The 22,768-nt window shown below is 41.9% G+C and overlaps 1 protein-coding gene across 1 annotated transcript in view; it reads right to left on the reverse strand.

Moving 5' to 3' along the window:
- Arid3b (AT-rich interaction domain 3B) overlaps nucleotides 1-22,768 on the reverse strand; it is a 49,518-nt gene that overhangs the window by 26,633 nt on the left and 117 nt on the right. Inside the window, exon 2 of the mRNA XM_005369461.3 lies at nucleotides 19,677-20,278. Coding sequence (XP_005369518.1) covers nucleotides 19,677-20,207 — 531 coding nt within the window. The 5' untranslated portion in view covers nucleotides 20,208-20,278. The remainder of the gene's footprint in view (nucleotides 1-19,676; nucleotides 20,279-22,768) is intronic.

Raw genomic sequence — 22,768 nt, forward strand, 5'->3', positions numbered from 1 at the left:
ACAGAGAAACCCTGTCTCGAAAAAAAAAAGAAAATAGAAAAGCAGAGGGAAAATAAACAGATTCATTCTTTGAAAATCTAAAAAGCTGCCTATGGAAGAGGAGCCAGCCTCAGTCCCAGCAGGCAAAAGTAAGGCAGCCGGGAAGAACTGCCCAGGAAGCTCTCAGGTCTACAGATTAAGGTCTTTATCTATCAGAACTACCTGGCAATGGAGAAAGACTTCTTAGGAAGTGAGCAGCACTAGGTTCTGGATGACTATCTGGGATCTCAGGATTTGGGATCTCACACGAGGCAGGGTTGGACCATGTGGCCTTTTTCTTCTTTTGTAGAACAAAGATCCGATGATGAATTTATTCAGTCCAGATTTCACTGAGAACACACCCCAGGTAGAGCAAGCTGCTGAGAAGAATAGCTCCTCTGCTTTCCAAAACAAAAGTGGTCGCCAGCACTGAGAGAGTTACCAAGGAGTTGGGAAAACAAGTTGAATATACACTTAGTAAAGCTACAAATACCAAACCACAAAATGCTTGGGAAGCAGAAGGTTGAGGCTCAGATCTGGAGGTTAACGTGGCCTTGAGGAATATGGACTGAGGGAGATTTATAGCTCAAATGAGCACTGGGGTAGAGGATAAACAAGGCATGTTTTGGCAGGAGGATGTAAGTACATCAAATCTAATAGTTAACGTGGAAACAGTCTGTGAAATGCCTTGAATACCAGGGGAAAATTTAAACTCTGAACTGAGAACAGTGGGGAGGGTTTCTAAACTGAGAAAAAGTAAGATAAAATCAATATTCTGGATAGTTTTAACGAACTATTTTTTGTTGGAAAAATATAACCTATCCATATGGATGTACAGACATGTAATGGAACTGGGGGTGTGGGTGTCCTTCACTTTTTGGTTTTTTCTGTTCTATTCATTCATATATAAACTTCTGCTCTCCTAGGATATGCTAGAGTCTCATGTAGAGACAGGGAAATTAAACAAACAGTCTATGCTGAGGATGTGCTTAGTGGTAATGCTCATGCTAGTTTCTGGCTTCAATTCCCAACACCGTGGGGAGACATGAAACAAACCCCATTTATGTCTAGAAGGTTTGTTTTGAATTTGAGTTTCTTTTAAATTTATGAGTTTTTAAAAAGTTTTTTTTTTTTTAAATGTGTAAGGGTATTTTGCCTACATGTGTATTTGTACCACATGCATGCCTAGTATCCTGAAGGTCAGAAACCTGGTAACTGGAGTTACAGATGTTTGTCAGAAACCATGTGGGTGCCGGGCGATGATGGTCTCTGTGAGTTCAAGACCAGCCTGGTCTACAGAGCAAGTTCCAGGACAGGCTCCAAAGCCACAGAGAAACCGTCTCGAAAAAATAACAACAACAACAACAACAACAACAAAAGAAACCATGTGGGTGCCGGGAATTGAACCCTGGTCTAAGGAGGACTAGCCAGTGTTATTGTCAAGCCATTGACATATTATTGACATATTATTACCATATTATTACCTTTTTTTTAAAAAAAAAAACAGGGTCTCACTAGTTCCAGGCTGGCCTTGAACTCATAGAGATCTGTCTGTCTCTGCGTCCCAAGTGCTGGGATTCAAGGCATGTGCCACCACGCCTAGCCCTTCATTAACTTTTTAAAAGTATTTATTTTATTTTACGTGTATATGTGTGCTTATATGTATACCATATGCATGGAGGAGCCCTTGGAAGTCAGAAGTAGGCAGCAGATCCCTTGGAACTGGAGTTTGCAGGTGGCTCTAAGTCAGGTCCTCTGCAAGAACAGTCAGTGCTCTAAATCCCTGAGCCATCTATCTCTCTAGTCCCCACATTAACTTTTAATTCATGTGTCAAGACCTCCTGTATGCTCTCTGTCACGCAGCCCAGTAGTGAAGACTAGTGCTTAGGACAGAATAACCACAGAAACAACTCCTTCACACAGTTAGTCTTTCAGCTTTTGCCTGAATTCTCTTCATTTATAAAATATCTTTTTAGTGTCCCCTCCCAGTGGTGATTTATAATGCCAATATATTGTTTCTATAAATAATCATGAGTGGGTGGTTTTACCAACTCTGAGAACCTGGGTTAGGGAGGGGAGCAGCAGCAGAACCAGGGGAAATGACTTTCCTAAGAAGCAGGCAACTCAGAGAATCAGTTTGAATGGGCTGCGGGGATAAAAGAGGGTGACTGAACTCTTCAGGGAGAGAAATATGGTCCTGTGCAAACAGAGAAGCCAGGCAGGGGATCAAGCAGGAAGCCTTTGAGCACTAATGAAAACAGACCACTGTCTAGGGGATGGGGTGACAATACCAATCCCACAGCTAGGAAGAAAGCCAGGTTACAGAAGCAGAAGCCAAAGGCTTATTACTGCCAAGTGTGGAAAAAAGGTGAAATATTAGTAAATGCCTCCAAACCCAAAAAGGCTTGGCTTTTGTTTTCACTTGGATTGGGGGGTGGGGGAAGTAACCCCACCAGACCACGCCTCTAAGACCTCAGGAGCCAGCACTGCATTCCTCAGAGCCCTACCTCCCCAGAGACAGGAGCCTGACTTTAAAAGCAATTAAGTATCTAGGCTATTTTAGGATTACTCCTTGACCACCTGGAATATCTTATTAAAGCACAGCTCAGATGTCCAAAGCAATTTTAGTTCCCATTCCTCACTTCTCCTCAAGGCAAAAACTAACCCTTTTCCATAGGGTTAAGTAAAAAGGTGAAGCTACTACCAACTCTTCACTTGGGGGGGGGTCTCCATTCTGACACCTAAGAAATTGTCATAAATAAATAAATAAATAAATAAATAAATAAATAAATAAATAAGGAAGGAAGAAAACTTCTTTCCTTAACACCTTTGCGCAAACTGATAACTCTTAGGAGATTCTTGAGCATTCTCTGAAAAGAAAAAAAGACAATGCATTTCCTGTCTACTCTATAATCTAATAGATATGAACCCCAAGGGCAAGGATCTAGGCAAATTCCTAGGAACTGACCCTCAACGTAGTCATTAGCAAAATCACCAGGTTTCAAAGGCCTGATCTCAAGCTCTTGGATACCAATTAATTGCTCTGAAATATAGTCCCTATCTAAGTATTCAGGCTGAACATGGCTGAATGGTTTTTTTCCCATGATAAGCAAAACATAACTACCTATCTTTGTCCAGATCCATGGATCAGAATTATATGTGGCATGTATGTGACAGCTTTACTGATGGCATGGCTGGTGGTGCTGTAGTGTTAAAATTCCATTTTCTAGACCTTTATAAGAAGAAAAGAAAAGCACTCCTGCTCTCTTCCTACTTTTAACTGATTGCAGGAAGCAATGAGACACAGAAGGGTAAGGGGCAGGATTACAGGGGAATCCTAAGGGGAGAGAGGAGCCCCAGGAAGTCAAACAGATACTGTTAGAAGCTACACTGTTGGACTACAAAACCCTCCTGATAAGATCAGGATTACTGCTCTTAACTAAATCACTCTAGCCCTGGAAGCACTGGAATTATAATTATCAGATGCTCACCTTCCGCTGTCAGGTAACTTTAGCAGGAACCAGAAAGAGCTTGCCCACCTCCCACTAGCAACAGAGATCATTCAAACTCGGTCGCTTGGAAAAAGAGCCAAGCAAGACTTCTGATTAAGCAGCAGGAAGGGAGCAGGGTGGAGAAAGAAGACATGATCCTACATTCTCATCTAGACACAAAATCACCCCCATGCAATCAGGAAGGCTGGTAGAAATGAGGTGTTTCTATAAAATGAGGCAGAAAGATGGAAATGCAAAGTTGGTCATGAGAGGACCCGATGCCAAGGCATGGTGAAATGCAAAGCAGGCCTGGTCTGGGAGGAAGGCTGGCTCCCTCTGTGGAACCCAGCACTACAGACCTTTCCAACCTCTGAGCTATTCCTTGTGCTTCTGACAAGACTGCTGATGTGGGCAGAGCTTACTCAGAGCTGCAGAGCCTGTGAGGAAACTGGGATGTAACAGGAGAAATAGCTAAGAGATTAGGAGCCTGGCTAGAAACTTCTCTGAAGGTCTCATAGAACACAATTTAAATGTATACAAAGCAAACATTTAAGTGGAAAAAAAAACTATCATGCATCAGCTTATATTTTTTTTTTTTTTTTTTTTTTTTTTGGTTTTTCGAGACAGGGTTTCTCTGTGGCTTTGGAGCCTGTCCTGGAACTACCTCTGTAGACCAGGCTGGTCTCGAACTCACAGTGATCCACCTGTCTCTGCCTCCCGAGTGCTGGGATTAAAGGCGTGCGCCACCATCGCCCGGCATAAATTTTTTTTTTTTTTAAATCTCTCTTATTTATTTGTCAGAGTTCTTGTGTAGCAAAATGGGCTGGAACTTTCAACCTTCCTGTTTCAACCTCCCAAATATTGGGAGGACAGATATGAGCTACCAGGCCCAGGTTAATTTTTATTTCATTATTTATTTATGTGTATGTGTCTGTGTAGATATGTGCACATTTGTGTGAGTACCCACAGAGGACAGCGGATCCAGAAGCTGAAGTTACAGGGTCTGTGAGCCACCCGACATGGTTGCATAGCCCTTACAAGAGCAGCAAGTGCTCTTAAACCACTGAGCCATCTCTCTGGCCTTTCGAGTTAATTTCTGAACTCTAAGTTTGTATTCTGAATTTTCTATAATTGTTCTTCATAAGTGCCTATTCATAAGCAGTTTTGTACTTATTTGATTCTAAAATAAGTGACTACAAAAGCATAAGTAAGGGGTGAAATGTAGGTTTGTGGTTAAAAAAGAGCTTGCCTAGCATGTACCAAGACCTAGGTTCAATCTACATTACTACAAAAGAAATAAACAAGAAGCCATGCATAAACACAGCTTCATAGCAGGGCAGTGGTGACACACAACTTTAACCCCAGCGCTCAGGAGGCAGAGGCAGGCAGATCTCTGAGTTTAAGGTCAGTATGGTCTACAGAACTAGTTCCAGAACAGCCAGGGCCACACAGAGAAACCCTGTCTTGAAAAACAAACAACAACAAAACAACTGTTTTATGAACATTCATAAAAGATAGCCACAGTATTGAGAAAAAAGAAAGTTGAAGTAGAATACATGGGGTTCTTGTTTTTGTTGAAATATAAACAAATAGTGATTTTTAAAAATCTGAAAAGGTATAGATTTACCAAGAAACCACCCCAAAGTCCTGACTTTTACTTCACTTTTAAAACTATTTGTCACTTTTCCTTCTCAAACATTTTAAAGTGCATCTGATAGACATGATGATTCAAGTCTGTAATCCCAGTACTTGGGGAGGCAGAGGCAGAAGGAGTCTAAATTTGAGGCCAGCAAAGCCTACAGTAACACCCTGTCTCAAATTTTTAAATATTGTATTTTATTTTATTGAGACAGAATCTCACTTTGTAAGCCTGGCTGACCTGGAGCTTGCTCTGCAGACCAGCCTAACCTTGAGCTCACAGAGATCCACCCACCTTGGTCTCCCTAGTGCTGGATTAAAAGTGTGTACTAAATAAAAAAGAAATAAAAAGAAAAGGAACATGACCGCTGCTAGGTATGGTAAAGGAAGTTTCCTGTAGACATGTGGGAGAGCATGGCCAGAGGCAGACAGAGTCCAGAATGGACATGTCCAGACTGAGCTGCGCCGTGTGGGGGAGGAGAGAGAGGGGAACCAGGTGTAGCAGCCAGGAGGCCAAAGGTACAAACAGAGCCGGCAACCAAAATGGCTGGATTATATGAGGAAGAGTAGCCCAGCCCCATGAGCTGGAGAGTTCAGCCAGGGGTGTCCTGTAACAGGCAGGAATTGAGGGATAAAGGGAGAACCTAGTGGCCAGGTCTACTTTGATATGTTAAATAAGCACCTCAGCCATTTGTCCTGGGTCTGAAATCTAACATGTACCACTATTAATTAAATTTTAAAAATGACACTTTAGCATTTATTTAAAAAATAAATATTTTGCTGACTCTTTGGTAATAAGAGCTGAGCACAAAATTGTATATAAAATAAACTAACAAATCTACAGTAGGTATTTTCCTTTAAAATACAAAGAAAATACTACAAATATTTACAGTTATATCTAAATTGTATGTTTGTAGCTTATTGTATCTTTTCTTTCTTTCTTTTTCCTTTCTTTCTTTCTTTTTTTCTTTTTTTCTTTTTTTCTTTTTTTTTTTTTGTTTTTTTTTTAAATGTTTTTTTTTTAATATTTATTTATTTATTTATTATGTATACAATGTTCTGTCTGTGTGTATCCCTGCAGGCCAGAAGAGGACACCAGACCTCATTACAGATGGTTGTGAGCCACCATGTGGTTGCTGGGAATTGAACTCAGGACCTTTGGAAGAGCAGGCAATGCTCTTAACCGCTGAGCCATCTCTCCAGCCCCCTTTCTTTTTTTCTTTTTTCATTTTTTGAGACAGGGTTTCTCTGTAGCTTTGGAGCCTGTCCTGGAATTAGCTCAGGCTGGCCTCAAACTCACAGAGATCTGCGTGCTTCTGCCTACCAAGTGCTAGGATTAAAGGTGTGCGCCACCACTGCCCGGCATATCTTTTCTTTATAAATTTGTGTATTTTCATATTTCCTAAAATGAGCCCAAATGACTCCTACATTTGGAGGAAGAAAACAGAAATTATGTAGACTGATTATTGAGACAGGATCTTAAGCAGTCTAGGAATGCAGTATGGAGCTGAGGATGACACTGAACTACAGCCCTCTAGCTTCTGAGGAATTCAAGACACCACACACCCATTTCACATGGTGCTGGGAACTGAACCCAAAGCGCTGCAACTATCATACAAGCACTGTACTGAGCTCCAGACCACAAAGTTACTGTTGAAGTGATGAAAGACCTGAGAGACCACGCCTCTCAGAAGGGAGCAAAGGGCTGCAAGCCAGACTTGCCTGGGTTCACTGCCCAGCTCCTCCTGGTGAGGCCACATATAGCCTACTTCCTTCTTTCCTCAGCTGTCAATAACACAGAACAAATGGGTGTAATGGCAGGGTTTGCCTTACACAGCTCAATGAAATAAGGCAGTAATTGTCATAGGGTAGGGTCAAAATATCCTAACTGTTAAAAAACACAGGGGGAAAAAAAGAAGCAAACAAAACCACTAGCAGTAAGGCTGATCTGATGTAGAAGTCTCCTGACTTCCCCCATTTCTTAAAAAAAAAAAAAAAAAAACCCTATAGAAATGCTAGATGAAATTTAACTCTATACCTCCTACACAGAGCTAAGCATGAAATCAAGAAAGGGTTTCACAAGTAGAAATAGGAACAAATGCTAAAGCTGAGAGCTAAAGAAGGAATGTCACCCAACTAATTTTTAAATTTTATTTTTAATTATCTTTATTACTTTGTATACATTTATTGTTGGGGGGCATGTGAGCCTTGACCTGTGTCTCCTTCCACCATGTGGATCCTAGGGGGCTAAACTTAACTCATGAAGATCTGCCTGCCTCTACCTCTTAAATGTTGGGATTAAAGGGTATTGCCATAGCTGGGGACCCCAATTCTTAACAGGGGTGAGGATTGGGATTTGATCATTTCCCCTACCCCTAGAATTCAAGTTTCAGGTCTCAGGCATGTCAAGAACCAGAATTGAAGTAACTACGTAAGAGGAAGAAATCTTGAAAGTTTGGGCCTGGCAAACCTGCACATCAGGTGAGAGGAACTTTGCCATCACCACAGAGCACCCAATGGAAGTCAAGCTCTTCCTAGGCATAAATATACACTTCAAATCCACACCAGCCAAACCAAAGCAAGCATCTAAGCAGGTGGAACTCCAGAAAAGAAAACAAAACACCCGTAAGTAGAAATAAATCCCTACAAAATGAGCTTACAAAGAAAACCAGCAAATCACACGGGGGAATGAACTCTTAGGTAGGACAAGACAAAGGAAAGGCATGCAACCGAATTTAAAAGCATGTATCAAAGGAATGGCCAAATATAGATAATTGGAAGAAAGCTAAGCAATATCTTTCCCTTTTCTATGCTTAAAGTTTCCATAACAAAAAAAGTTTTAACAAGATTCTCATAGTTTAAAAAATTAAAGGAATTAGCTCGGTGGTGGTGTACAGCTTTATGTGGTATGTGTCACCACCACCCAGAGAGAGACCCTGTTTTAAAAAAAAAAAAAGAACAAATATATATAGATAAACATATCTTCAAGCGCTTGCTTTGAGAGCTTGGGGACCCAAGTTTGATCCCCAGAACCCACACACAAATGCCAGGTGTGGTAGCACATGCTTGTGTTCCCAAAAGTAGAGAGGTGGAGTCAGAAGGATCCTGGGGTTTACTGGCCAGTATTCCTGTGGATGACACACACACCAGAGCATACACCTGAACACACATACTTGCCCAAGAAAAAAAAAATATTGGTAGTGGAAGGAGAGGAAGCGATTGCAAATTAGGCTTATGGGACAGAACAGGGTTCAAATAGAATAGATGAAAGAGAGTGCAAATCTAGAATACTATTGTCAATCACAAAATAGCTGAGTAGAATCTTAAAAACCAAGATTTACAAAGATGCAACCAGACTCACAACACACTGCACTCTCCAACAAGAAAAACAGGGTAAAGAAGACAAAATAACTGTCAGTGTAGGGACTCAGGATCTAAAGAGCTAGGAACAAAGTACAAAAGGGCAAAGTCAAGAGAGATATGAAGAAATGTTTCCACTTATGATGGCTAATTTTATTACAAACTTAAAAACTCAGTAAAGAAATAAAAAGGAAAGTAGAGCTAGAGAGTAGAATACAAGTAGTGCTAAGAAAAAAATACATAAACTTGGTAAGTATAAAGAATTGACTGTTGCCAGGCAGTGGTGGCGCACGCCTTTAATCCCAGCACTCAGGAGGCAGAGGCAGGCGGATCTCTGTGAGTTTGAGAGCAGCCTGGTCTACAAGAGCTAGTTCCAGGACAGGCTCCAAAACCACAGAGAGGGGAAAGTATTGGAGAAAAGCAAGCAAGCAAAACAAACAAAAAACCTGTAACTAAGCTGGGCAGTGGTGGCGCAGGCTTTTAATCCCAGCACTCGGGAGGCAGAGGCAGGCGGATCTCTGTGAGTTTGAGGTCAGCCTGGTCTACAAGAGCAAGTTCCAGGACAGGCTCCAAAGCCACAGAGAAACCTGTCTTAAAAAAACAAAACAAACAAACAAACAAACAAAAAACCCAAATACTAACAAAAAAGGTCTAATTTTGTATTAGAATATTTTAATTAAGCTCTTCAGAACCTGATCATACAAAAAACTTAGACTATAAGGAAGACCTAAGTAAATGCAAATTAACAAACTCAATCCAATAGAAAAAGATAATACTTTATCTATCAAATAGAGAACACACATTGTTTTCAAGGACATTTATAGAAACTAATCATACATAAGGCTAAGACAGATTATCTTAAATTTCAGAGACTGAAAAGCATGCTAGTTTTCAAGGACCAAATTTTGTAGAATAAGGCAAAACTGAGATAGATTCAAGAAAAATCTTTATAGCCTAAGATGTATTTGTAAATAACAAGAATTCTAGAAAATGTGTTTAAGTTACAACAGCTTAAAAGAAAACAAATTTGTGTAAATAAAACTGACAAATTTAAGTAAGATCAGAAGATCATATCAGCCTCAAGAAAAAGGGCCACAGACAATGAAGGCTATGCAACACATGACTTCTAGGGCAGCAAAGTCGTTCTGTATCATGGTGGACACAGGTCATTATAATTTGTTAAGCTCATAGAAAATACAGTAAGCATGAATCCCAAAGGCTGGCAAGATGGCTCAGAGAGTAAAGGTGATCACCACTAAGTCTGATGATCAATTGTGATCCCTGGGACTTACACAGTGAAAGGACTCTAGCAAGCTAACCCTCTGACCTCCAGAGATTTACCATGGGAGGTGTACATCTGGACCCCCACCCATGCACACAAAATCTATCTTGTAAGAGTTTCTTAAAAAAGGAACTCACTTTAATGTAAACTATAGAAGCAGGTATAATAATGTGTCAATGTAACTTCCTTGATTGTAATAAATGTACTCTCTGGTGCAAGATTTGATAGTGATAAAGGATGGGGAGGAACACTAATCACTATACCTTCTACTTCATTTTGCTATAAAAATTACCCTGAATAGATAATCTATTTTAAAAAAAATATGTGGTTGGCAGAATACCTTAGTGGGTAAGGGCACTTGCCTCGGAGCTTGATGACCTGAGTTTGATATTCAGAACCCACGAGGTAGATGGAGAGAACCAATTCCCACTGGCTGTCCCCTGATTTCTACATGAGCCCCTTTCCCCAACACAGAACATAATGTAATAATAATTTTTAGAAAGGTTAAAAAAAATGAGGCAGACACTTAACATTGCCACCACCTCCTATCGCCTATAAGCACAAAATGGAACCAGTCACATAAATGTGAAATAAATGAGAACAAGTAAAGCAGAGTAAATTAAAAGAAGATATATTATGGGATTCCCCTCTGTACACTGTGAATAGCACTGGTTAATAAAGAAGCTGCTTTGGGCCTATTGCAGCACAGAACAGGGCAAGGATGGAATTCAAAGCAGACAGAGGAGGAGAAAGTAGGCAGAGTCAACCAGGAGCCATGTAACATCTGGCAGAGAAAGATGTGAGCCGCCAGCCAGAACCTTGCTGGTAAATCATGAGCCTCATGGTAAAATATAAAATAATAGAAATGGGGTAATTTAAGATATAAAAGCTAGCCAATAAGAAGCATGAGCTAATAGGTGAAGCACTGTTTAAATTAATATAGTTTCTGTGTAGTTATTTCGGGTCTGGGCAGCCAGGAAATGAACAAGCAGTCAACAAAGGCAGAAGCAGCAAAATATCGAGTGCCTACTACGCCATGACTATACTGTCTCTTGGAATACAAAATAAGTGTGGTCCTGTCCTTGTGGAGTTAGCCATCTAGTCTGGTGGTTCATCTAATCTGTGGGTTGAACAACCCTTTCACAGAGGCCGGCATATCAAATATCCTGCATTTCAGATACTTACATTACAGTTCATAACAGTAGAAAATTACAGTTACAAAGTAGCAACAAAAATAATTTTATGGTCCAGGGTCACCACAAACAAGGAACTGTATTAAAGAGTCGCAGCATTAAGAAGGTTGAGAACTACTGATCTAGCCTGAGAATTAGGCATCAACGAACTAATAATACAAACATAAAATATGTAAAGCATAATGATCAATAACGGCATACATAGAGAACCAGATCCTGCATAAGACTTCTGAGTAAATGACAGTTACAATGAACTGAAGGAGAGAAAGAGCCTGGCAAGAGAGCCCAAGGAGGATGATCACCATATGCAAAGGCCACAGTGCATGGTGACAAGACAGACTACTGATGTCAAGGTAAAGATAATGAGGCAGGTTTTAGACACGCAGATTTTGAAGTTTATAATTAGAACACCCAACATATGTAGAGAACATTAAAACAGTGACAAAATCTGATTTGGTTTCTAGAAGATCATTATAGACTATGTCGAATGGATTATAAAGTGGGATGAGCAAAGACTTGGAGGAGACAGGTAGGTGATAGCAGACAAGTGGCAGGATTCTAGATATTCAGATGAGAAGACTGGTAAGTTTGGGGGATGACAAGGGCAGGCATAAAATAACCCAACTCCAAAGTTTCTGATATGAAGGACTAAGTGTCTAGCAAGTCCATTTTCTGAGAAGGAAAAACAAGGAGAAAATGATTGTAAGGAAAGTATCAACACTAAGAGTTCAGCTTTACCAGTACTTGGGAAATGGGTGCAGGAGGATCAGGAGTTCAAGGGCAGCCTCAGCTATATAGCAAGCTGGAGAACAACCTGGGCTACTTGAGACTTAAGACCTTGTCTCTTTTTTTTAGACTGGATGGTGGTTGTGCACACCTTTAATTCCAGCACTCAGGAGGCAGAGGCAGCCTGGTCTACAGAATGAGTTCTAGGATAGTCTTAAAAGTTTTTAATTGCTGGGGGCTGGAGAGATGGCTCAGTGGTTAAGAGCACTGGCTGCTCTTCCAGAGGTCCTGAGTTCAATTCCCAGCAACCACATGGTGGCTCATAGCCATCTGTAATGAGATCTGGCGCTCTCTTCTGACATGCAGGCATACATGGAGGCAGAATGTTGTATACATAATAAATGAATAAATAAATATTTAAAAAAAAAGTTTTTGCCGGGCGACGGCACACGCCTTTAATCCCAGCACTCGGGAGGCAGAGGCAGGTGGATCTCTGTGAGTTTGAGACCAGCCTGGTCTACAGAGCTAGTTCCAGGACAGGCTCCAAAGCCGCAGAGAAACCCTGTCTCAAAAAACCAAAAAAAAAAAAAAAAAAAAAAAAAAAAGTTTTTAATTGCTTTAACTGTATTAAACTTGAGATGTGAGTAGGACAGCTATTCTATTCAGTTATTTATTTTGGTGTTTTGACACAGGGTTTCTCTGTGTAGCTGTGGTTATGTAGGAATTCACTTTGTAGACAATGCTGGCCTCAAATTCAAAGATCCCCTGCCTCTGCCTCCCAAGTGCTGGGGTTAAAGACGTGCATCACTAGTTCCCATTGTGAATAGGATATGATTGGAAATGTTAACCAGTCAGCTGGGGTTAGATACACTGGTATCAGCCTAGGAACAGAGATCCAAGTAACATATGTCTCATTCATATATTTACGAATATACAAGAGTCTCCCAAGGATGACGTAGAGAAGGCTTAGAATAATACCTGGAGAATTAGGTGAAAAGAAAGCATTATAGGGAAAATAAAGGAAAATAAGCACAAAGAAGAAAAATTTCAAGGAGGAAATGGTCAATGATCCAACCCTCTTTTTAAATAACAAATGAAGTCAAGGAAGTTAGACCAGGCAACATGGCAGCCATTAGAAACTTTAGCAAAGAGAACCGAAAGGTCAGGGATCTGGCTGGAGTGTGCTGGCAAGTGTGACAAAACTAAATGTAAGGTGTGCAAGTCTTACGAGAAACTGTGCCTGGGGAGATGTGCAGTACAGGCCTTCTTTAAAAAGCAAACTCAAAGTTTCTTAAACAATCACATAATGTATGAATTTGAAGACTACAGTTTTGTTGCTTGTTGGTTTTAAAGTTTGAGAGATGATGTTTAATTGCAGAGTCAGGAAACAGAAGTCTTCACTGACGGAGCAAGTCCCTGAAAGTCTAGAAGAGTGGGACTTGGACACATGCAGAGGGATTAGTCTTTGGGGAATATGGAGCAAGCTAAGCCAGCTACCACTTCAGTAATACTCACATATCCCTAATCTCTATGCTAACAGGAAAAGCACAGCAAAGTACATGGTTTATGTTTCCACAAGCCTGAAAGGCTTCAGAGGACTCTTGAATACTTATATCTGGCCACAGTTCTAGAAAACCTAAAGAAACTCTCCTTGAGTAGTATCCAGGATTTACTGAGCTTCTTACCTACCAAGGCAGTAAGAACTAAAAATGAGAGCCTTTGGACATTATATGCATTTTACAAAGACCATTCATATTTCTATTTTTCTTCTACCTTTTTAGCATCTACAAAACAAGATGGTGGGAGAGAGCTACTGTACCTTTGGAAGAGATCTATGCCTGGGTCCAGCGCAGACAGTTACAGAGCTTGTTCAAAGCACTGTAATAAACAAGTGACAGAGCTAGAATCTAGATCCACACCTCCTGTCTCTCAAAGACTGACCTAAGAATCAAATCTGCTAGTAACAGGTGAGTCAAGTATCTGCCTTAATCTTTATGGGTTAACAAAGACTGTCTGGAAGGGCAACCAAGCTCTCTCATAAACTGCCATAAATATCATGGATAGTACACAGGGCTGGGCTAGAGGAGGCAAATAAGAGATCTCGAGGTGTGAATCCTAAAACTCTTACAGGTACAGTGTGCTCACTGTAATGACTACCCAAGGACACAAACTCAAAACGGACACTAAAAATAGTATTAAATCAGGTGTAGTGATGCACAACTTTAATTCTAGCACTCAAGAGGCAGAGGCAGGCAGATCTCTGTATTTTGAGGCCAGCCTGGTCTATATAGCAAGTTATAGCAAGTTCTAGGCTAGCCAAAGCTACATGGTGAGATCCTATCTCAATTAATTAATTGAAAAACCAACAAAGAGAGAGAGAATACACAGAAAGACCTTGTTTCAAAAATCAAAACAAAGCAAAGAAAAATAAATAAGCAAGCAACAGCAAAAATAACCAGAAATGAAGAAAATTCAAGGCTGTCAAACTCCTCAGCTGCTGGGGGCTGGAGAGATGGCTCAGAGGTTAAGAGCACTGACTGCTCTTCCTGAGGTCCTGAGTTCAATTCCCAGCAACCACTTGGTGGCTGACAACCATCTGTAATGAGATCTGATGCCCTCTTCTGGCCTGCAGGCATACATAGAGGCTGAACACTGTGCATGTAATAAAATAATTAAAAAAAAAAAACAAACCAAAACTCCTCAGCTGCTAAGAGTAAAGCACAAACACCAATCTTTAAAAGCATAGCCTGTTCTGCCTAAGGAAACCAAGGACAGCAGGGTTTCTCAACCTTACCACTTTCAATAAGACAATTCTTTGTCAGGAGTGTGTAAATGTTGTCCTAAATTCTGTGTGATGTTTGGCAGCCTTCATGGCTCTTCTCACTAGAAGCTAGGAGCACACATCTGCTCCTAACACTGCTAAGCGTCAAGCAGTAGAGAAGGATCAGCTCCAACTGATAGCCACTGATCTAGACAGACCATAATTCCAGATACTGGGGGGCATAAGGACACATTACAGAGAAAATGGGGAGAGCCTACCACCTTTTCTTTCTAGTCAACAGCTTAAACAAGTTTTGCAAAACCTCTCAAATGTTTTGCATGAAGTACTTACCAAGTATGTGCCCAGAACAGTAGGCCTACTAATGGGCCCACACACTAGAGGGATAGATCCCGGAGAGCAGTGTGCCAGAGCATTAGGAGAAAAAGACAGATGCCACACTGCAAGCTAATTACCCAGCAGGAATTAATCTACCATAGTAAGACAGGACTATTGATTTTTTTTTTTTTGAGACGAAGTCTCATGTAGCCTGTCCTCAAGCTCAACCACATAGCCAAGGATTATTTACAACTTCTGATTTTCCTTCCTTTACCTCCCAGATGCTAGATTGTAGAAGTGTGTCACCATGTCATTTATGGAGTGCTGGGGATCAAGCTCAGGTTTATGTGTGCTGGGTGAGCACGCTATCAACTGAATCACACTCGAGCCCCATTTCCATTTCTGTAAGCCATTAATAGGCACTTCATTAACTGCACACAAATTCAATAATTTAGTTAAACAAACTAACTCTAAACCAAGTCATGCTCCTTTCTGTCTACCAGTGCACATCAAACTAAATGATCCTTCCCATCTGCCTTGGAGATATCTTGGCATCTATCCTGCAGAGGTGCTGTCACAGGCTGAAGATGCAGCAAACAGCTCCCCAGATGTGCAGAACTGGCAATACTCTGTTCTCGTTAACATGTGATCAGCAAGCTTTAAGAAGGGTTAGGATTTCTTCAGTTGAAAGTTTTCTGAAATAAGACCCTTCCATCCAAGAAGGCAACTCTGAACAAAGCCTTGTACAACACAAGGGACTGAGGAGGGGGCAATCTTTATTGGGCAATGAACCCCAGAAAATTTCAGTGCTTTGTACTGAGCTGGCAATGCAAAACCACACAGAATAACCAAAGTGTCTGGCAAAGTAAGCAGAAAACCAGACATATAAACTCTAGCCCCCAAATGCCCATCAAACTATCCCTCATCTTCCTGTTCTGTGGAAGGAACCACTAGTTCCACTAATGGGCTCAAAACAAAGCCTGTATTGCCAAAAACACCCACTCTTCAGGCAGGAGAAGACCACCCCTAAGAGCCCCCCCCCCAAAGTTGGCTGTGTGATCTCCTTTGAGAAAAGGAACACTCAGTTCTTTATTGTCTTGTTTTACAATTATTTACTCTGCCCATAGAAATCTGACGGGTTTTAGAATGCTGGGCTCCATAATATTATCCATTTTCCCATCACCCTGGTGTCAGAGAATGAGCCAGGCCTTAGAAGCAAATATTTTGCAAGGCTTTCTTTGAGAAGAGAATCTATGAGGTAATTCTGACTCTATGTGCTGTAAGAAAAGGATTTCAGAAACAAAGGATAACTGTGCCACCCTTAAGCTTTTCAATTTGCAAATGACTGCCTAGCCCCTCACCAACGCCTGTAGAACTTTCTGAAAATTCTACACTATACTGTGCGGGGGGCGAGGGGGAATCACCTCTTCTACTTTGCTATGTATATAAGTGTTTGAAAAACAACATTTGTTTTAAAATATCTGCAGCCCAGAGCAGCTTCAGTAGGGTTTTGGCTGACTTAGGACAGAGTTAGGTCGCTGCATCACGCCACCCAACCCTACCTTGAGGCTGCAGCAGCACTGCTAGACATCTGGCTCCTTGAGGAGAGACATGCCTGCAGCTGACAGCCCTGGCACAAAGACTCTGCCAAATTGATTACTTAGAATAAAGGACACTATAACTCATTAACAATTAAGATCTTGGGTCAACTGTAAAAGGTCTTTGAATTGTTGCTGGAACAAGTGCTACTTAACTTCTTCTCTCCAAAAGTTAATTACTTAGAGAACAAAAGACTGAAGAATAAAACCAGCCAGGCAGCTTCATGGTCTGATGGTCTTTACAGGCTCTCTCGGAGCTATGGTTTTAGTCTTCTGTCCAAAGCATAACTCAACATAAACACACACACACACACCCTCAAGCACAATACTTCTTTAAAAACATGTTTAAGGACTAGTGAGATGGCTCAGCAAGCAAAGGCACCTGCCACCAAGCCTGTCAACCTGAGTTCCATCCCCAGGATCCACATGGTAGACCAAAAGAACTGACTCCTATTCTCTGACCTCTACATGAGACATGCCTACACATATACCTACTTATACTATAACACACGTGTGCATGCGCAAACACACACACACACACACACGCATGCAGTAAAACTTTAAAGTTAATTAATTAAAGCAAAGTTTAAAACAAGGGAAGAGGGTGGGGAGGATGGCACATCTGGTAAAGGCACCTGCCACTAAGTCGGCCTGGGTTTGATCCCTGAGCCCCACATGGTGTAAAGAGAGAACTGACTCCCATAAGTTGTCCAGCATGTATATGCCCATGTACACACACAAAATCAATAAAATGCAGTAAAAATTTAATACTCACACAAAACAACAGAAACAAAGCAAAGGAGGAGCCCAAAGACCAAACTGAAAAACTAAATTTACAAGAGAAACAAGAAGTAGTCATCAAAGGTTTTAAGACATTGTTATTGTCTCCCAGACAGAAAGATTCTTTTCTACATTCAGAAGGAAGATAAATTAAGAATGAAGCATTAGGCCTTAGCTACTCTGGCATTTATGAAACCATTTTTGGCAGGTGTTCTGCCAAACAGTCTATATTTAGTATGTATGCCTCAGAAACTTAAATGAACTCAAAGAGTTTGAGCTGCGAACAGCCAGCCTCCATTGAGCTGTGCAGCCACGGGCCGCTGCCATACAGAATGCTGGGCTGGGCACTCTGCCACAACGTACACGTGTGCACGCACACGCCAGTTCTGAAGAGTCTCTATTTTCAAAGCTCTAATGGCTTGACCTCAACACCTGCTGCACTTCCTGAAGACAGACAGGCTCTGGAGCTCCACTTGTTCCTCACACACGGCTGCACTTTCTAGGAATGACCGCACACACACAGAGGCTGGCCAGCTGCCAAGGCGGGGGCAGCAGCCGCCTCGGGCCTGAACTTTCCCAGCGCTGTCAGGGCGGTTCCTGCTATGAGCTGACTCAGCGGCCACCATGGAACAGTGCCAACTACACAGCAGTGCAGGGGCTGCCGGCAATTCACAGATGTTTTACTAAACCAAAGAAATCAGGCAGAAGGCAGATCTGGGCTGGTGGCCAGGTGCCGCTGTCGTGGAAGCTGGGATCCTGATTCTAGTCTTAGCTCTGCAGGTACCCCCTTGGGTGATCTGTGTCTCCCAGTGCCTTCTCTGCTTCAGAGGGATGCCCATTAGGACATGGAAGAGGAAGGCATGACAATTGTACAAGACAACTTGTGCAGTACATCCGCCAAATGCTTGGCACCAGACAGGCATTCACATGGCTCACTTGCTCTCCCTTTACAATGTCCTTGAGAAATAAACTCATAACTCTCCTATTTCAGCCTCACAAATTTAGAGTTTATGAATATAAACCATATCTAGCTTCATTATTTTCAATCTGCAATTGATAAAACACAGGCTCAGAACAATTTAAAATGCTACCAAAATATCAATGAACAGACATGAAGAGATGGGATTAGAGCCTGCTGTTGACGCTATTGTATAAAACTCAGGTAAACTGCACAGGGCTCCTTGAGACAAAGATGTCTATTTATTTTTCAGTTTCCAAAGGACCTCTTGTCAACTATTACTTTGCAATTGCCCTTTTGTAAGCCATATATTTTCACAAATGCCTTCTAAGTAGCATCACTGGATTACAGAGACAGTATATATGTAAACTCAGAATATCTAGGTACTAGTAGCCTTATCATGAATGTCCTGTCTATAGCACCAACAAGCCACCCTGGAAGAATTTACCATTACTCTCATATTTTGACCACTGGAAAACATCAGTGTAGGTCACAAAGAAATTATAAAGACAAAGGCTTAGTTGAAAAGAGATCCATCCTTAGGGTCTATCCTCCAAAATTATTCAGTTACTAGGACTCCAAGGTCTGCCTTATAAAAAGCTTCCTTCTCGCACGCTGCTCCCTAGCAGTGCCCTCCAAAGAAACAAGTAAACCCTACAGTTGACTCTAATATTCAACCATGTTTGGAACTAATTTCAGCTTTCTTTGAGTAGAAAGGGAATTCTGAGGTCTCCCTTCCCTCTTTTCAACCAGACGATGTAAAAAAAAATAACAGAATCATGTCTATAATGCTCTCTGTTGAGAAATATTCAGAAGTGCTTTTTAGCAGCTATATTCAACTTCAAAACAACCGAAAAACATGATCTTGGGTTTACTTAGAGCTAAAAAACTAACAGGGAAAATTATTCTACATTCCTACTAGGAAAACTAATCAGAACCATAAATTTCATTATTTAAAAATTTTTAGACAAGGTCTCGCCATGTAGTCCTGGCTGGCCTGGAACTTAGTATTCAGACTAGGCTTGAACTCACTGAGATCTGCTTGCCTCTACCTACCAAGTACTGAGATTACAGGTATACACTAACACACCCAACCTTTTCTACTGCTTCTTCTACTGCCACCTCCTAAGTGCTGGAATTACAAGTGTGAACCAGCCACTTTGTTTTTTAGATAGTCGTAATGAAACACAGCTGTTACCTCATTCTTCCTTTAAAAAAAAATAGAGGAAAGATTCTTTAACAGAAACTTGGAACAAACCAGACACATTAGTAACTTGTACACTCTAATGCTTTAATAAAAAGAACCATCACTTAATGTTTTTGTGGTCCTAGAGACTGAATCTAGCTCCTGACACTATCATGGAACTATACTCTCAGATCAAGCAAACAAATGCAGAGAAAAACTTCAGACTATTTCTATCTAGGTCAGTGACATGGGGTGAAAAGGCGTATTCCCAGCTCCTGCCCACCCAGCACCCTCTGTGGCTGACCTCTAGGTAGAACAATGGCCTTCCTCCTATAGCAGAAACACTGACCTGCTTAAGCTGCTCATCCAGATTCCAGCTCGACTGCCCAGCTGTGGGGATGGAAGGTGGGGCCTTGGAAGTATCTTTGGTATGGTCTTCTTTAGCTTGTTGTCCCTGTAGTGGGAGTCCAGGTGCTGGAAGCAGGCTGGACATGGGTGCTGCTCTGGGGTCTTGGCGAGTTGCTTTTTGGACATGGAAATATTTGGAAGCAGCCTGGGCCTCTTTCTCAGCCACCTCTGCAACATTATCATCTCCATCTTCGTCTTCCAGACCTCCTTCCTCTTCCTCGGGTTCGGAGTTGATGCTGCTCTGCTCAAATACTTGGGTCACTGGTGTGGCTGGTGTAACTCTGGCTAAGGGGCCCAGAACAGGGCTACCAGAAGGTCTCCCAGGTGTGACAGAAAGGAGAGTAGGCTGGGTGGTTAGTTTGGGGGCATACAGCAACTGTGCTTCTCTTGTCTGCAGGTTCTGCTTCTCTCTGGCATCCATCTGTAGAGGAGCCTGGTGTGGCTGCTTTTGTTGCTGCTGCAGAGGCTCCATTACTGTCTCAGACTTCACCCACAGACTGGCATGGCTCTCAACCTGGGCACAGACCAGCAGGCACACTGGGTCTATATTTTAAGTGAGTAACCAAAACCACAAGGGAGAAAGAAGGGGGGAAAAAACTATGTAAAACAGGTATAAAAGATTGTCTCTTCTCCAGTAAAGTTCTGAATACTAAATGCTCCTAAACCCTACTTTCAAGATGAGTAAGTTCTAGGGGTTTGTTTGGAGCGTGGGGAGGGAAAGTTATAAAAAAGAGAACAGGATCTAAGAGGGGAAAAAGGGGGCAAATCTTGGTAGGGGTAGATTTAAACATTTTATTTTAAAAAAAGGAAATCCAGAAAACATTTAAGTCTGCTAACAACTGAGTTCTTATCTCTCTTACTCTCTACTTTATCAAACAGTTATCTACTGGACTTGCACTGTACAGGTGTTGAATTATAGAATTTGTAGTAACTATGAAAATTGAAATTACAAAGGCAAAGAATAGTCTGCCTGCAAAAGAAAGAATATGGCTTATATTTCCCAGACTCTCTGGAGAAGGAGACTCCTATTCAAGCTAGACACAGAGCTATACGAGATAGACAGAATGACTTTTCTGACAGAAAAAGCAAGATCAAGCAAACTGCTCTTGGTTTAAAACTTCACAAATTTCCCAGATCAAATTGCCAGCCAGTTTGTTGAGTGGACTGAACCAGGCTAAGTGGACATTATAGCCTCCAAAAGAATCCGGTTTCAACAACATGAAAGAAAGAAACATGCAAGGAGGCAAGAGTCTCAAATTGCAAGCTTCCCTCAAAAACAAACGGGGGGGGGGGAATTCCTCTGGAGATTTTAAAGTTAATTAATTTGAAACAGGTACCAATATTGCCTAAACAAGTCAATGCTACATTTTTTATAAACCACAAGTCAATCTCCTCACATCCTCTTTCTGTCTGATTCATTTCTACTATATTTATTTGATGAATACAGCAAGAGAAGGCTTCCAGTCCCAAAGTATTCTGGGGGCAGGTTTATCTGCATTCTTACCAATTCGTCTCCAAACACAAACCCCTTTCACACCCTGCCACCTCTAACCCTTCTCAGGCTCCCACCTTCAACAAGCCTCACTTAAATTATATTTTCTCACAAGCCTTCCGAAGTGAATGGATTACCATGCCAAAGTAAATTTTAGGGTGAAGAGGACTGGCACTGGGGTGTGCAATTTTGTTGCCACATGAAAGGGAGAGCTGCCCTGTGCAGGTTGGGACTTGATATCTGCATTGTCCCAGTGGTTTAGGACTGAGCTGGAAGATGGAGTGAAAGCATCTTGAAATGAAGAAGAAAATGAAATCTTCAGCATCTTCAAATATTCACGGGGGAAGTAATCCCCAGCAAGAAAAATGGCTTTGATCTGTAAATTTCTACATGCTTATCGGGGTACAATTTTTAAAGCTGGTGGGGGGAGGAGACCAAAAAACAACCAGAGTCATGCTAGATGATCCTCAATTTGTTTCTTAGAAGCACTCGGTTGTAGTTTTCACAGGCGGTTAAAAGATTCAAATTCCAATTTGCCTCTTACTGCCCGTACTTCCTCTTTAGCAGTTTGGAAAGTGTAAGTTATGCCTGCAGCAATACTTTCATTCTGCTTTAGCTCTTATTCCGTAAGAAAGCCTGAAGGATTTACACCCAGTTGGCAAAAGTATTCATCTAAAAAGCCACTTTGGGGACAAAAATACAGAAACAAAACACACACACACACACACACACACACAAAAGAGTAACAATTCACTGGTGATTTAAAAATATTCATACACTCATTAACGTCAACCAACATAATGGAAGTATTCCAACCAACTCCTGCCAGTCAGTGCACAAACGTTTCTTGTCTGGTTGGCACCATCTTCTCGGTAGGGCTGCCCCTCAGCCGAAGGGGAGGTGTCCCGTAGCCTCTTTCTTTAGTAAGAAATGACTCGGTTCTACAACTCAATGGGCTCATTCTCCAGAACAGAGCTCATCTCATCCCAACCCCTAAGCAGCCAATAATCCAAACAATACTACCAACATTTAGAGAATTTACGCCTCAGAAATCTAAACCACTTCATCCCTTCAGCCCTCGCTCTATCCTCTAAACTTCCCGGACCTCCAAACGGGGCGCAACGAACTGCTTGCCGCTTGAGCCCGGCCTTGCTGACCATTTCCCTTACCTTCGTTTCCAGCAGCTCCGTCCCCGACCGACCCCCTCGAGCCTCTCCGTCCATTCTTTACCCCCTCCCAATAGAGCCCTATCACTTTTACTCCCACCAAACCATCTCTGCCAATCTCCAGGCTCTTCTCCAAGCATCCCAACTCCATCTAAGCTCGCCCTGAGGTTCCCCGGGGGTCCCTTACCTTCCCCATCTCTTTATCTCAGATCACTCCTCTGGGCACCGGGAGGATAGGACTCCTCCCGGCGCTCGCACTCTTCTTCAGCGGTCCCCCCGCTTCGCTGGCCCGCGTCTCCCCTACACACCTGCCTCGCCTCCCATTTCGGTCCCCTCCACCTGCCACAGCCCCGCTCCCGCCGCGGCTGAAAGAAC

The sequence above is a fragment of the Microtus ochrogaster genome, unplaced genomic scaffold (assembly GCF_000317375.1).
Source record: "Microtus ochrogaster isolate Prairie Vole_2 unplaced genomic scaffold, MicOch1.0 UNK49, whole genome shotgun sequence".
In the NCBI taxonomy this organism is placed as follows: domain Eukaryota; kingdom Metazoa; phylum Chordata; class Mammalia; order Rodentia; family Cricetidae; genus Microtus; species Microtus ochrogaster.